Source organism: Anas platyrhynchos, chromosome 4, assembly GCF_047663525.1.
Source record: "Anas platyrhynchos isolate ZD024472 breed Pekin duck chromosome 4, IASCAAS_PekinDuck_T2T, whole genome shotgun sequence".
Taxonomy (NCBI): Eukaryota; Metazoa; Chordata; class Aves; order Anseriformes; family Anatidae; genus Anas; species Anas platyrhynchos.
In genome coordinates this window covers 15,409,046-15,424,605 of record NC_092590.1, presented here as the reverse complement: position 1 = coordinate 15,424,605, position 15,560 = coordinate 15,409,046, and the positions used below count along the sequence as shown (strand labels likewise).

The 15,560-nt window shown below is 46.9% G+C and overlaps 1 protein-coding gene across 1 annotated transcript in view; it reads left to right on the top strand.

Moving 5' to 3' along the window:
- Positions 1-4,950: 4,950 nt before the first annotated feature.
- Positions 4,951-15,560, top strand: part of IGFBP7 (insulin like growth factor binding protein 7) — a 15,764-nt gene continuing 5,154 nt past the window's right edge. Inside the window, exon 1 of the mRNA XM_005028898.6 lies at positions 4,951-5,462. Within this exon, the coding sequence (XP_005028955.2) occupies positions 4,994-5,462 (469 nt within the window). The 5' untranslated portion in view covers positions 4,951-4,993. The remainder of the gene's footprint in view (positions 5,463-15,560) is intronic.

Genomic DNA, 15,560 nt, shown 5'->3' with positions numbered 1-15,560 from the left:
TTGCCAATTAATGTGGCATTACAACTTGCATGTTGCCTGAAGGATCAGTGACCTTGTCACCTATGCTTGTTGCTGCTCTTGTCCACTACTTGAAACCCTACCAAAGTAGAACATAGAGAAATAGCAAAAGGACCGCTGTATTCTCCCATGGAATCCACTGTTACTGGTTGTTGAGGAGCCTTTACACAACTGCTGTCCAAGGGAAATATCCCTAGTGGTAACTGGTAAACCATGGGACCAAAAAAAAAAAAGGCATGTAGTTAAGGGAATGAAGAAGATCTGGACTCCTCTGACTTTTGGAATGGTCTTGGGTGAGTCATTTCAAGCTTCTAGGTGGAGCATTGGTTCTGTTAATACAAGCATAGCTCTTTTCCCCTCTGCAATACAGAGAATCATAAAATTTCTCTTCCTTGCCCGGGTTACATAGAGTTCACAGGGCTGTTCAGAAGGGAATTATCACTCAAAGCATCTCATCTCATCACCCACCTAGGGCCATCAATGCTTTTGCAGTACAAATAGTGGTGATTAAAAAACAGATAAACATTGAGGTGCTAGGAAAAAAACAAAAAAAAACAAAAAACACCACAGTCCAACTAAATGGTCTTAGCATTCAGGCCTTGTCCAAGGGCTTCTTGGGAAAAATTGACTATAGGTGCAGCATTGTTCTCTAATCACAGTGGTTTTTGTATGCCCCAGGAGGGTGCTAGGTGAACTTAGAGCAGCCAGAACAATACATCTTTTGTCTCCCAAAAATCCACTTAGCATGAGCCTACTTTTGCCATCACTTCTGCTGTCTCTAGTCAATGCAATCTGAAAATATTCTGAACATCTCCTCTTGCACAGACTGCTCCCTTGACTGATCTACTGTGCTTGCTTTCTGTAAACGTAAATGTAGATTAAAGGAATAGCTGGAATCCAATCTTTACCTTCTTCAACATTTCAAGTAGATTTATTATCTTCCAACCCCTTCATTTGCCACTTTAATAAATACCTGAAAAGTTAATTCATTAATAGGAATAACTCAAAAGTTTCCGCTTCTTCATTTATTAGCCAGACAGCAATTGTAACTCAGGTAGCAATAAGAGATTGATGAAGAAAGAGTAAATGTCTGAATGACATAGTAAATGTTTTTGAGCTCATTTCATCAATGGGTTGTAAGGTAATTAATCTTGCATTGTTAATAGCTGAAGATGGACTGATCAAGTTTTGTGTTCTTTGGACATTTCAGCATGAGGCTATTTATGCCTTTTCATTGTGGAAGGGCAATGTGAGGTTAGAATAAGGAAAGTTTGTGAAGGAAATTAAAGTGAGTAGATCATTTGGGATTTATTGGAAAAAAAAGTTCTAGTTTAAGAAACAAACCAAAAAAAAAGAGTAATTTGGGTGGGAGGAAGAACATTCACTCTCTCTCTCACTTCTTTGCTTATAAAAAGCATAAAGAAGAAGCAGAAAAGTGAATCGTTTTCCTTCCCTTTGTTTCAAGCTGCAACACTGAAAGCCACAGTGAATTGCATCATGCATGGGAGTGAAGGAAGGGAAGAAAGGAGAGAAAAAGTATTCTGGGGGGAAAAATGCCATGGGTTCAAAAACTTAGGTTCTCCTCTCCTCTCTTGAAGCACTGGACTGAGAGCTACCTTTTCCAAAGACCTTAGCAGCTGCGGTCCAGATCTGATTGCAGCTTAACAAGGTGGGTCCTGCACTTGGGTCATAACAATCCCATGCTTGGAGAGGAACGGTGCCTGGCAGAAAAGGACCTGGGGGTGCAAATCCAAATGAGAGAGGTTGTGACAGGGGAAGTGGTGATTAAAGACAAGGAGGATACGAAGAATTTAGATCAGCATCAGGATTCAGTCTTATGGACAAAAACTAGGAATCCAATCATGCAGGCCCCACACCAGGAGGCAGTGAGCCCACAGGGCTTCTCAATCTACCAAGAATCCTTTTTTATCCTCTGACTTTATAAATTGGAAAGAGTCAACGGGTTCTTATTGTGAACATCCTGAAAAGGTATACAGAGTATTTCAAATAGCCTGGAAAGATATGCAAGTCCTGTTGAATACCATCCTCCAGCCAGAAGAAAGGATATTAATCCTGGAAAAGGCTAATGAAGAAAATAGGAGGGTTAATGTAAGATAGGGCCCTGAAACAACAGGTGAATAATAACATGAACTGATGGAGTGGACTTATGCCAATCTTCCATTTTGCCTTTCTGCTTGGCCCAGCGGGGAGGGAGGTGGAGACTGGGAGATTGCTTTCTGCATCTCATGAAACACGTCAGGATTTAAACTAACAGCAATTATTTGGTGCTGTTATTTTGGGCTCTAATCATCTCTGTTACCTACCTGGCTGTTACCATTGCTAGCTCACTTGGGCAGTCAGAAGACATTAATCAATGTTTTTTGTGACTTTGGTCACCTGAAAACGTGATATTGGCATAATTTTACCATCTGTCAGACTCTATTAGCCAGGATGTAAAGAATCCTACTTATTTTCCTTCAGCCATTGAAACAGCCTTCAAGCTCTTCGACATTTTTTCACTGCTAAGCCTTTCCATTAAATACTGCAGCAGGAGTTGTCTCCACTCCGTGTTTTACATAAAGAAGAAGAACAAAAATAAATAAATAAATAAATAATCTAAACCCACACCCTCACAGAAACACAACTAGCACAAAGGAGGCTTAATGAAAACTGAAAACACACAGTAAATTAAACATTAATTGCCATGAATCGCTTCACCCGTAGCGAAAACTACTGATGCAGTGGCATGTTTATTTCAGGAAGGATCATTAATGGGACTGATGGTGGTGGAGTGCAGAAAACATTGTCTTGCATAGCGTCTGAGAATTTAACTTGCCTCATTGTAAACACAGCCTTGATAAAAGCACTTACTGAAAACAGAACTCATAAGCAGCAACACTTACATCCTGACATAGCATATTAGAACAGCACGTGTCGTTTATGTGCTACAGGCTGCTTAGAGCTGACTCTGTAACACTAATGGATTTTGCTTACGGGTTTGAGTTTCAATAACTTCTATTCCTGTCCTTGAATATGAATTCTCTTCTGAAGTGTTCTTGGCCCAGACTGCACTGATGGCCATGAATGTTTATGACCAGCCTCACCTAGGGCCTTTGTCTACACCCTGCCCACGGTTACAGGGGCTCCTCTAATTGAGTTCAATCCTGGTCCCTCCTTCCTGCCCTGAATTGTGTTTGAGGAGGACTGGTCCCCAAATCCTTGACTTGGACCCTGACTTGTGGACTGATGTTGGACCTGCCTCAGGCTTTAGTTTCAGCACCATGATTAAAAGCTGATATGCAAAACTCAGATAACAGTTTAATGCTTACAACACTTTACTTATTTCTTATTTTCTTATTCTTATACTTCAACACTTATTCACATTACAGACTTTTACAAAGAAGAGAGTGGCATGTGTGTTTTGAAGGTAGATTGTTTCTAAATCGTCACTTTTGGGTAGTTTCCCTTAAATAATAAGATTGTAATATAAAGTACCCATTTACTGTTTTTTAGAGTACATATAAATGGCTGTCAGATTAAGGACAGTGAAAATTAAATATTTCGTATTAAGTCTAGCCCACATTAAGAGAGCATAATTGGGAAACTATCTCAAATTTTTTCCTCATCATTTTTGCAATGAATAAAATTATTGCTATGATGTAAGAAAGCGATCCTTCGAAGTAGCTTAAATAATGTAAAACAGTGCTACTAAAGTTGGTTTGCTGTGCAGCGTGTTGTGATGCAAACGACTGCCATCATTTCGTAGGAAGGCAGGATGTTGCTGTGTGCTGGGAAATTCACAGAATGGGCACTAGCAGTGGGAATGAGACCTGTACAGTCTCATCTTCAGCAGTCTCTACCGGGCCCTGACTAGACAGACCTTCAGTCTGCCCCGATAGAGCTGGTTTAGGTTTGGTCTTCAACTGGTGACTATGGGTGTGCTGCTCTGTGTCAGAAGAGCATCCTCTTGCTTGGCCTGATCCTTCAAACCATATTTAAAACGCATCCAATCCCATTGTTCCTACAAAATGACTAGGGCGCTTGTATTAATGGCTGATAAAGATTCACATTTCATGTTACAAAGCTCAGAAAGCTGTGGAGTGCAGTGAGGTTGCCTCTTAGCCTTCTTTTCTCCATACTAGGCAAACCAGGTGTCCTCAGCCTCCCGTCTGAGGAGAAGCCCATCCATCTGCTTGTTCAGCCTGGAGAAGAGGAGGCTCAGGGGCGACCTTATCGCTCTCTACAGGTACCTTAAAGGAGGCTGTAGTGAGGTGGGGGTTGGCCTGGTCTCCCACATACCTGGTGACAGGACGAGGGGGAATGGGCTTAAGTTGCGCCAGGGGAGGTTTAGGTTAGATGTTAGGAAGAATTTCTTTACTGAAAGGGTTGTTAGGCACTGGAACAGGCTGCCCAGGGAGGTGGTGGAGTCACCATCCCTGGAAGTCTTCAAAAGACGTTTAGATGTAGAGCTTAGGGATATGGTTTAGTGGGGACTGTTAGTGTTAGGTCAGAGGTTGGACTCGATGATCTTGAGGTCTCTTCCAACCTAGAAATTCTGTGATTCTGTGATTCTGTGATCTGTTGCATCTCTCATTGGATGTCCTAGTGTTTTACAGAAAGGCACAAATATGTGTTGCCGTGTTCACAGCAATGTGCGCGGAACATGCACTTCAGCAGCTGCCCTCCCTCCTCCTGCCATTTATCTGCCTGTTGCTCACGCTGCGAAGTTCAACGAATGCACGAGAGCACGAGCCGCAAAGCTACACTAGGGGTCCCTCTGCACCCAGCGATGAACTGAGGTCTCCTCACAGGCGAGGAAGGGGGGCTCCATGCTGAGCTACGGGGAAAAGCAGGGGACGGGCACTGCCGGGGCGGCCCCCAACATGGCGGCGGCGCTGAGGGGGCGGCCGCCGAGGGAGGAGTTTCCCCGGGTTCGGCTTAAGCCGGTGCCTGGGGAAGGCAGCGCCGAGCCGCGATGCTGCTCTCGCTGCTGGTGACAGCGGCGCTGCTGGCGCCCGCCCTGCCTGCGGGGGCGGGGGCGGTGGCAGCGGGGGGCTGCGGGCCCTGCGAGCCGGCGCGGTGCCCGGCGCTGCCGCCGCGGGGCTGCCCGCTGGGCCGGGTGCGGGACGCCTGCGGCTGCTGCTGGCAGTGCGGGCGCGGCGAGGGCGAGGCGTGCGGCGGCTTTGGCGGGGGGCGCTGCGCCTCGGGGCTGGAGTGCGTCAAGAGCCGCAAGCGCCGCAAGGCGAAGAGTGGCTCCGAGCCGGCTGCCGGCCCCGCAGCCCCTGCCCCGGTGGGTGTGTGCCTGTGCAAGAGCCGCTACCCGGTGTGCGGCAGCGATGGGAGGACCTACGGCAGCGGCTGCCAGCTCCGAGCCGCCAGCCTGCGAGCGCAGAGCCGCGGGGAGCCGGCCATCGCCCAGCGCAGCAAGGGAGCCTGCGAGCAAGGTGAGGGGTGCGGTGTCCTGAGTGGTTGCAGGGGGTGCTTGGCTTGGGAGGGTGCGCGCTGCTGGGCATCAAGCTGGGCATCAGTCAGCAGGTGGTGAGAGATTGCGTTGTGCATCGCTTGCTTCATATATTTTATTATTGTTAATATTTTCCCTTCGTTTTCTGTCCTATTAGGCTGTCTTTATCTCAACCTGTCACCTTGCACTTCTCTTTTTTTGCTTCGATGCTCTCCTTCATCCTCTGGGGAGCGGTGCTCGGTGCCTGCTGGGTTACGCCACAACCACCCCTTGTGTGCCCAGTGTGAGACAACAACACATCTGGCCAGGTCATCTTAAAACAAGACTATTAGAAGCATTAGATCAGTGTAATAGTTGCTGATCACAATGTCATGTTGTATTTTTGTTTGGTTTTGCTTTTGGATTTGTTGTGTCTGGTCTCAGAACTGCACTGTATATAGCACGTTACTTGCTGCGTGTTTTCCGCGTTGTGCTGCTCACCCCTGGGTTAATGTTATCGTGTTGCTGTGCTGTGTAACGCTCGTTTGTTAGACTGGGGGAGGGAATTGAAGCAGGAAAAAAAAAAAAAAAAAGTAAAAGTTCATGGGTTAAGACAAAGACAGCTTAATAGGACAGAAAAGGAAGAGAAAATATAATAGTTGTAAAACCACCTTAAATGGATTTGAGAGGCTCAGTCATGCGAAGCTGCCTAAATTTGGTGTAAGACTTCAGACAAGCCCCAGAAATACAAAGAAATGTAGTCTGTCTGCCTTGGTTTCCAGCTGAGGTGGAACCACAAAGCCCTGTTTTTCACTGTCCTAGACACTGTGCCTGTGGCTTACGATTCAGGATGCCGTGACAAAGGGGATGAGCCATCCAGAGCAGGGTTTGGCAGAGGAAGTTCGCAAGCAGTGAGAAAGAGAAATGGTCTGATTAGATGGATATGAAAAGTCACAGAAATTCAGAGCCAGTGTTATTGTCACTGGCTTACTTTGGTCTGCAATTAAAGCAGGTGGTGGGACTCCTCTGAATCACACATAGCAGTTTGTACTCAGAATATTTTTGATCAGGGTTGCATCCTAGCAGGAGCTCAGTTCTTCCCAAGTTTTTGCTTAGGGATGGTGCTTTAAAAATAAGTGGTTCTGTGAAGCTTGAACTAGGCAGTTAGGGGACTGGATTTTGCCAGGAAGCCAGGGGAGATAGCATGACATTCAGTAAATAGTTGGTATGTCTCAAGGGCGGTATTTCAGCACCAGTACCATTTTTGTGGAGGAGGAAATTTTAGAAGCACAGTATGTGACAGCCTCCCTCTCCTCATTCTCTTTTTTTCCCACAACTCGAGCCAAGTGTATCTTGAAAAGCAGTATTTCTGAAGCTCCCAAGGAAAGTAGTAAAGGTTAGTTAAGGATTGGGTTGCTGCTTAAATGCCCTGTGTTGCTTTTGACAAACCTTGTGCAAAACATTGGATTTAGGTGTTAGCTGGAAATACTGTGTTAGTGTTAACTCCTAGAGGGAACATACTGAGAATCAAAGCAGGTTAGCCTGGGAGAAGACTGCTTTACTGCATACTCGGATATCCAGTAGCAATGGGAATTAGAACAAAGGTCTCCCTGCCCATTTCTGTAGCAGAACAAATATTTCCAGATGGGAGATCCACTTTTCTGGATTTCTTAAAGGGATTAAAAAAAAAAAAGGCTGAACTTCTAGCATGCAGTCCACAGTCTATCAGGCTTGTGTCCTTTGAGGACAACAGAGAGCAGCCTTTCAAGTCTGAGAAGAGGTCCAGAGAAGCATGTTTAGAGCAGCAGGTCCTGACTGTTCAGAGTTTATTTGTTTTATTTTATTTTGTTTAGGTGTAACAGGGAGGGCTTGTTTTGCTTTAGCTTTGCTTGTTTGTACATCCTATTGGAAAGCTCGTCCTGGGCAGGAGGAAATGGAGAGCTTTGACTTCTGTTGGCCTTGGTTGTCGTCAGCAGGAAGGGAGGCAGCTGGAGACGAGACGGGGCATACAGCAGAAGAAAGGAATGCATCTGGGAACGATTAGATGCTCCTCTTCACCCACCCTACTCTGCAGCATGCTAAGAGGGGGCGGAGGAGGAGGAGACAGGACACAGGTGCAAGTAGGTCTAACACCACCTTTTCTTCATTCCTGCAACCATTAACCCAAACTTCACCTCCCAAGGAGGGGGGAGTGAATCTTACCACAGCCTCTTCTGCTGCCTTAAAACACATGCCCTGAGACACAGTGATCAGCCACAGGCACTTTAATGGCTGGGGATCCTATTCCTACTTTAACTGAGAGAATCATTACAAAGCTGACTTTTGTCTCTGTCACGTGGCTATTTTTTTTTGCGTGATAAAGGTCAATTTGCACAGTAGTGTCCAACAAAATGTCCCAGACGTTAAAATGCACAGGAAGTACCACTTGTATACTTACACTGGATTTCAGAGAGATCATTGGAGAGATTATAAAGCAGCCTAGAAGAAAAGAACTAATTTTAGAGGAAATTACATAAGGCTTAACATGCAAAATACTACTTAAGGCACATGCATTTTTTAATAGATTAATTTCCAGGGGGATAAAAAAAAAAGTTCATTAAAATGCTGTTTGGTGAAGTCGACAAAATACAAGTCCAGCTGAGCTTTCTATATTGTTTATAGTGCCTGTCATCTGGTTTCCTGTGCAATTCTCTGCAGTTTTTGCTTGCTAAGAGGTACTGCCCAACAACTGGGAACAACCTGGATGTTTCTTTGTTGTTAATAGGTTAAGCAAGGAACCATTCCTTGGCTCTACCTAATTTGCTTATACCTTTCCTCGGGATTCTCTTTCTTCTGCTTGTTTTCCAGACCTCTCTGATCTGTTGCCTATGTCCTTTATACAAAAACAAAGGGAACCCATGTTGGTATTTCCAGAGCAGCCAAAAATTCCAGCTGGAGTGCAAAGGAAGTTACATGACTTGGCTCAAGACAGGCAGAACAAACCCTCAAAGCACTAGCCTCCATCAAAAAGCTACAAGTTTTTGTGTGTTTTTTGTTTGTTTGTTTGTTTGTTTCGCTTGATGATCTTTCTGAGCTGAAAAATACCAGGCACACGCTTCTTGCTCAGACAGTGCAAGCAGGGACAGATCTCCCCGAGTTATCCTTATCGTTAGCTACCAGCAGATACCTGCTTCAAGGAGCGTGTTGTGACTGCTGGAAATACTGATGAAGTTGCCTTATTACAGCCCAAGGGCCTTCTGGTTTAAAATCCCTGATACATGTTCCAGCAGGGTTTGGGTCTCCAGGTTGCCTTGCCATGACTGTCAAGGCTTTGTCTTTATTTTACACTCACTTCTTCATCCCAAGTGGAAGCCAATTTTCCATTCCCAATTTCCCATTCTTGCACAGACACAGTGTAACACAAAGCAGCCCTTGATGGACATCAGAGGACAGTGTTTTACTGTCAGAAAATCAGTGCTGTTTGATACCTAGCTACAGATACTTCACGGAGGTAGAAACTAGGGGCCTCTCTGGGTGAAGGGTGGGTATGCTGGCATCCCAAGGAGCTCGCTTTGTTATTGATCTGAACATGGCTTGCATCTCACTTGTCCCATGGAAGTGCTTTCCCAGCATGGGGAACACGCAGGGGTTTGGCCCATCCCACAGGCTGCAGTGCTTCCAAGGAAGTGCCTGCGCCCTCCTTCAGCCTCCACAGTGGTTTTGTTTAGATGTGTTCGTACACATCTAAACGAAAAGTGTCCAAAAGCATTTGGACACTGTTTACAGAAGTATCTGGGAGGTAGCAGATTTCGATCACTGGCATTGGCTCGTGTTCTGATACAGCTCTCTGAAATTCAAAGGCTCCTTAGTCTTAGATAACAGAGAGCATAGTTCGTATCAGACCATGTTTTGCAAGAAGCTCTTCTGGATTTATGCTTTTTAATTAACTAGTGGCTTAGGTTGCTTTAGTTCCTTCTTACCATTCTTTCTTCCTTGGATTATAAGAGACTTAAAAGAACAGCCACGAGCTATGAGCTCTTTTCTCTTGCTTGTAAAAGAGAGGGTTAGGCGAGTTTTTTCTAAGTGATCTGTGGTTGGAAATGAACTAAATTCCTTAATTCTCCTATGAGGCTGGTTTGGGTTTCTGCGTCAGAAGTCTTGGAGCAGGGGCCTGCTACCCACTTCCTTCCACCACAAAGAAGAACTTTGTATTTGTGGGTGGATCTTGTAGGCATTTTTGTGCCACATCCACAGAGTCTGTGACAGAGCAGAGCCACACAGGTGCTCACTGTGGTTAGTGGGAGGTTGTACCACAGGGTCTTTTCAGTGGAACATAGTGCAGGGATGCAATAGGGTTCAGCATGCTCCTTGCTTTTCCAGCACATGGTGCACTGGGATTTTGAGTTTTCATGGCTGAAGTTTTATGCTTGTGTTTGTAAAAACCATCTACAACCTTGGGTTTTTCCACTGTTGTAGCATAGGTCCTTAATTCCCCTTTAAAATGCATTTAGTTCTGTGAAAAGTCTTCTGGTTCACTGGAGCTTAATACAGTTTGAGTTTTTATGGTTACAGTGCTAAAATCTTATCAGGGAAGCTGTTTAATATATTACTGAACAGCTCAGAGCATGTTCACTGGCATGCTTCTAGGAAAGCCCCAGTATACCTGGGACTCTGCAACACTGCCACTGTCCAAGGAGATCCCATATTTTTTACTTGTCTTCATTCACGGTCATTGTAGAAAATTGGAATTCGCTAGGAAGGAATGACTTTGGATCAGCAAATTCCTCTCCATGTTTGTTTTTTCTGCTGTTGGAAAGGCATGCTGTGTTTAAAAAAATAATAATAAAAGGAATTTAATCCATTGTTGGGCTGAGATTCACTGAGGTTCATACTAAATAGGAGATTATCAAGTAATAAGTCTAATCAGGTTGGACTTCTGAAAGCCCTGCTTGCTTTAGCATGAATAAATGCTGCCATGCCTAGTTTCCGTGTCTCCCAGCTCTCACAGTGCAAGCTTTTCATACTCCTTCCTGCTTCACATCTCCCTAACAAAAAAAGGTTTTGGAAGGAGGCAAGCCTGTATTTTGCTTTATGCAAAAGCCAGGTCCTTTCTACAGCATGTCCTGCATCATCTGTATGGCACCAAAACAGCTTAGCCTGTGGCTTGCAAGCCCTGATCACTGACAGGGGCATCCTCCACAGCTGGTTAATGGAGCTGTCTCCTAGTTCTCCTGTCTTGGTGCAGTGCAGTGCCATAAACATACCCTTGTGCTTTTTGCAGCTCTTTGCTGATGATGAAGCTGGGACAAATGAAATACTGGGCTGAGCACGTTCTCCTGTCCTTAGCAGACAGACACTGAGCTACTGCTTAGCCCTTATCTCGCATTGTGTTAGCTTGCAGTCCTCCTGCCATGATGACAGCTTTCTCAGTAAAATAGCCAAGGTCACACAGAAAGAAGAGGGGAAGCCAAGGCCAGGAGGAGAGGGAGTAAAGAAGTTTCTTGATAGAGCTTGTCCAAGCAGGTCTGGGATAAAAAACAAATACACAGCAGGACATGGCTGTGAAGCAGCAAAGGTGTTCGCAGAATGCTGATGTGTGTTTGACACTGGGGACAGCACACATGAGAGACTGACGAGAGAGGGGGAAAGGGTTAGGCAGTTGTTAGACATTGGCTTATGGCACTCTCTTAGCAAGGCCTGTTTCTTGTCTGCTCAGAGGTCTTGGCCTTTCCCCTTCATGCAACAGGGAGCACAGACACCTTTTGCTGTTTCCAGAGCCAAGTTTGGTTATAAGCTTGCAGCTGAGCTTCAGAGTGACCTCGGCCACACTGGCCTACCCATTCCTTCAGCTTCAAAATTTGCATTGCATTTGGGATGCTGAATGCAGCAAGGTACTGCACGTGGGATGAGGCATGCAGAATTGAAGCCATTTCTCTGAGTGTAACACTGGAGTCAGTGCAGCCCGATTGTTCTGTTTGTTAGGTGAAAAATGGATTAAGGTTTTCTTGGCAGTAATTCCACCCCCAACCCTTCCACCTTAGGTGTGAACTACGAAGCAGGACTGATACGGAGCCACAGAAAGGTCATGCACAGGGTCTCTATATTAGAATCGATGAATCATCATAGACTTGTTTAGGTTGGAAAAGACCTCTGAGGTAATCAAGTCCAACCATTAACCTAGCACTGCCAAGTCTAGTTAACTAAACCATAAAAGTCCACTAAACCATATCCCTAAGCACCACAGCTGCACGTCTTCTGAATACCTCCAGGGATGGTGACTCAACCACTTCCCTGGTCAGCCTGTTCTAATGCCTCACAACCCTTTCAGTGAAGTGTTTCCTAATACCCAACCTAGACCTCCCCTGGTGCCACTTGAGGCCGTTTCCTTTTGTGCCGTTGCTTGTTGCAATAATATTGTTTGCTGGAGAAGAGACCGACCTCCACCTCTCTACAGCCTCCTTTGAGGTAGTTGTACAGAGTGGTAAGGCGTCTCCCCTGAGCTTCCTTTTCTTTACGCTAAGTCGGTCCAGTTCCCTCAGCTGCTCCTCACAAGACTTGTTCTCTAGACCCTTTGCAAGCTTCGTTGCCCTTCTTTGGACACATTCCAGCACTTCTGTTTCCTTTTTGTAGTGAGGGGCCCAAAGCTGAACACAGTGCTCGAGGTGTGGCCTCACCAGAGCAGAGCACAGGGGGACGATCACCTCCCTGCTCCTGCTGGCTGCACCATTCCTGACACAAGCCAGGATGGCGCTGGCCTTCTTGGCCACTACTGGCTGTATCGCTCTGTGCCAAGTCCAGTGGTATGGAGAGCAGTAGATGCATGGCAGTGTTGTCCCAGCCCCTGGGACACCTCAGTCTGTTGCACTGGCTGAGAATCACTGGGCTGATAAGGTCTGAGAGACACTGCCCACGCTTCCCACCCGCTGTTGCCTCTCAGAGCTTTGCCTTGGGAAGGAGCAGCTCAGGGCCTCTAAGGCAGAATTAGCAGGCGCTGCTTACAGAAGGGTTCCCCATCTCCATATAAAGCAATTTTGAAGGGAAAATACTTTCCCAGAGATTTAAGAGACTGTAGTGGGTCTATATCCAGGCTTGCCAGAGCCTGAGTAGGTGAAAGTTGTCTAGCTTTTGCTTTGATTTTTGTCTGAGTTTTTCCAGTCTGTGTTTTATCTGGGGCTGCAACAAGGCAGTGCATCCCTTGGGATGGCTGGCTGGGATCCAGGCTGACACCCACACAAGCTTCGGCATGTAGTACACTTCTTGATATTTTTCTGGTCAGGACTTCATACACACACCCCCGAGTGCCACAGCCTACCCAGCGGTGCTTAGTGCTGGGCCTGTCCCTGTCTGTAGTTGACTAGCTGCAACCTCTTTGATAAAATCAAAGGGGTTGTTGCTTGTTAAAGTAAGATTCGTGTGTGCGTGCTTTAATGAAGCCTGGGTGCTTTAGTCTTAAAGAATGTGGATGTTTTGTTCAGAGGCAGAAGCATGCAGGGAGTGTCTCTGACTGGATTCCCTGCTGAGGCCCAGCCTGCCCGCACATGTGATCTCTGCTTTCTGACAGGATTGTTGGCACTTGCTGTGGAAGACCAAGTATAATTGAGAAGGCTGAATTGCACTGTGTTGAAAAGCGTGTGATTTTTAAGTTGTTCCTGTGATGGTGTGATTCCTGGGAGAACAATTTTTGAGGCCTCTGTGGAGGCCTCACAGCCTGTTCTGCATAAGCTCGGAGCAGCCTCTCGCGATGTGGGGCAGGGTGGTTTTGCCTCTGCTGTGACCAAATGCTTCACCCTCTGTGGCTGTAGATATATCTGTGTTCCCAAGGGGAAGGGTTGTGGGCCTGAACACCACAGAGAGAGCTGCTGGGGGCAGCTAACCCCGAGCTGTGATGGACCATCCTTGTGGTGGGAGCAGGGGGCGTGTGGCGGGGCTGGGAGCTGACAGGCAGAGGTCTGGCGTCTCAGCGTGGTGAGCAGGGAAGAGGTACCTGGGATGAGTGTGCTAACTGGTAGCCTCGCTGAGGAAGTCACGGGCTCTGCCACATGCTGCTTTGGGAGAAAAGCCACTGAACAGTAACTCATCCCTGGCTGCTGACACAATGCAGACCGGCTCCTTGTGATCTGCAGGAAAAAACAAGCCTGCCATATTCAGGCTCCGCTCCCAGGTGAATGAACACGCTGTCTCTGTAAATAAGCCCCTTTCCTGGCCAGGGAGAGCTATTTGTCTTACTGACAGTGGGCAGAGCAGCTGGGAAGTGCCTGTGGAGAGCAGCTGATCTCTGTCAACAATCTGTGGTGTCCTGTCAAAGCTTCTGCACATTCAGCTCAAGTACCACAAGGGAAACCCTAAACATCGTAGGGCCCCTGGGTCAGTCTCTGGCAGGGAGCAGAGACCGCTCAGCCGGGTTGATGTCTCTGTCATCTGGGGCTGGATTCCGCTCTTGGTGACCATTTTCAGAAGCAGGTACAGCCTGCAAGTAACCAGCCCAAAGGAAGCAGAGAGAAAGGTTCCCCGTTGTGGGCAGTGCTGCAACTGGAGCAGCACGACCTCTAGGATGCAGGATGTAAGATGAGGGCCAGAGAGGATTCTTGCTGTCTGAAATCAGCTCTTTTGCTCTGTAAGGGGTAGGTTTGCTTCCAGTTCTACTGAACAACGCGCGGTGGCCTTGCTCCCTACACAAGGTCCCCTGAATTTGAGGGTCGCTTGCAAGGCAGAATGTGCACACATCATCTGGATTCCCAGGAAGGCTCAGGCATTTCCCATTGTTGCAGGTTCCCACGTTCCCTGCCCATCTCCAGGGTAGAAGCTACTTGGGAGGGTTTGTGGGAGAGATCACGATGTTGTGGGGGTCTAGCTACTGTTGTATTGCTGTGGTCTGTTGTGATTTTTACTTAAAATTTGTTGACTTGTTGGCCTTTCTCAGTTATTTTTAGTGGAGGAAGAAGCCCAACTCTAGAGTTTTGGAAGTCTGGATTAAAGTAAAAGATCCCAGGGGATCGAACTGACTCTTCCCATGACACTCGCATCTTTCAGGATGTGTGCTCCGTCGTGGTCTCAGGGCTGTGTCAGATAGCGATGGAGGCCTGTGAATGTTTCCAGTTCATTTTGCAGCCAGATCCTTACATTCCTCGTTATTAGGTCAAAAAGTACATCTCGAGCATGTGCTGGTGATGCCCTTTTCCAGGGGGGATAAACAATTTTTCCTCACCCTAAATAGGAGTTGAAATGACTCCTCTTTTTCGCTGCCAGCTGCTGCTGCAGAAAAATACTGGTATGAGTGAGACAGTACTTGGTGCATCAGTTTGCCTTGCTGGCTCCTTTCCCCTCCGTGTCCATAATAAGCATGGCAGTGGTACAGGGCCAAACTCAGTGTCAGCTGGATTTAGTGGTGTGTTGGATATTGCCAGTTCCCAGTCAGGAGAGAATTGGGACAGATCCAGTAAGAGCGTAACAGTGCTTTGAAGTCTGACAGGCTTTTAATATACAGCTCAGGACCTCTCCTTTTCTGCAGTGGGAGATCATGGCCATGTTTGGGCAGCTGTGTTTTCCTTCCTCGTGGAGACCCCAAGCAATTGGTGATAAAGAGGAGGGTGTCATAAGGGGATGAGCATATCCCTTCCTGCCCTTTCCCCAGAAGAGCATCTTTCAGTTTGAGGAGCAGAAGCTCACAGCAAAAGGCTACAATCACACGTATCCCTGGGAGGTGCTTGCAGGGCGTGGGGGTGAGCTACAGAGCCTAGAGACATCCAGGTACCACCGAACTGCCAAGCACGTTATTGTTTAAGGGACACAGCTTATTGTTTAAGGAAAACAATGGCAGAGCTCCTCAGGAAATGGCCATGCAGGGGCTGGAAAGCAGTGTGTGACCTGAAGTGTCCGGGTTATGAGCCCATAGTGTGACCTAGACCGGTCCTTGCTGCTGTGCGGGGCCCTGGCAGCGCTTCACACAGCAGTGTGCTCCAGGGATAACTCCTCTGCACTGTGCTGTTTATACAGCAGGGGGGTGGTGAGAGTGCAGGCCTGTGTGTGCTGCTGCCTGGAGGTGCAGCCCTGCTTCTGACTGCTTGAAGCAATGATAATTCCAGCGAAAAAGTCCCTTGCGTATTGGAGAGGGTGCTGCGTGCAG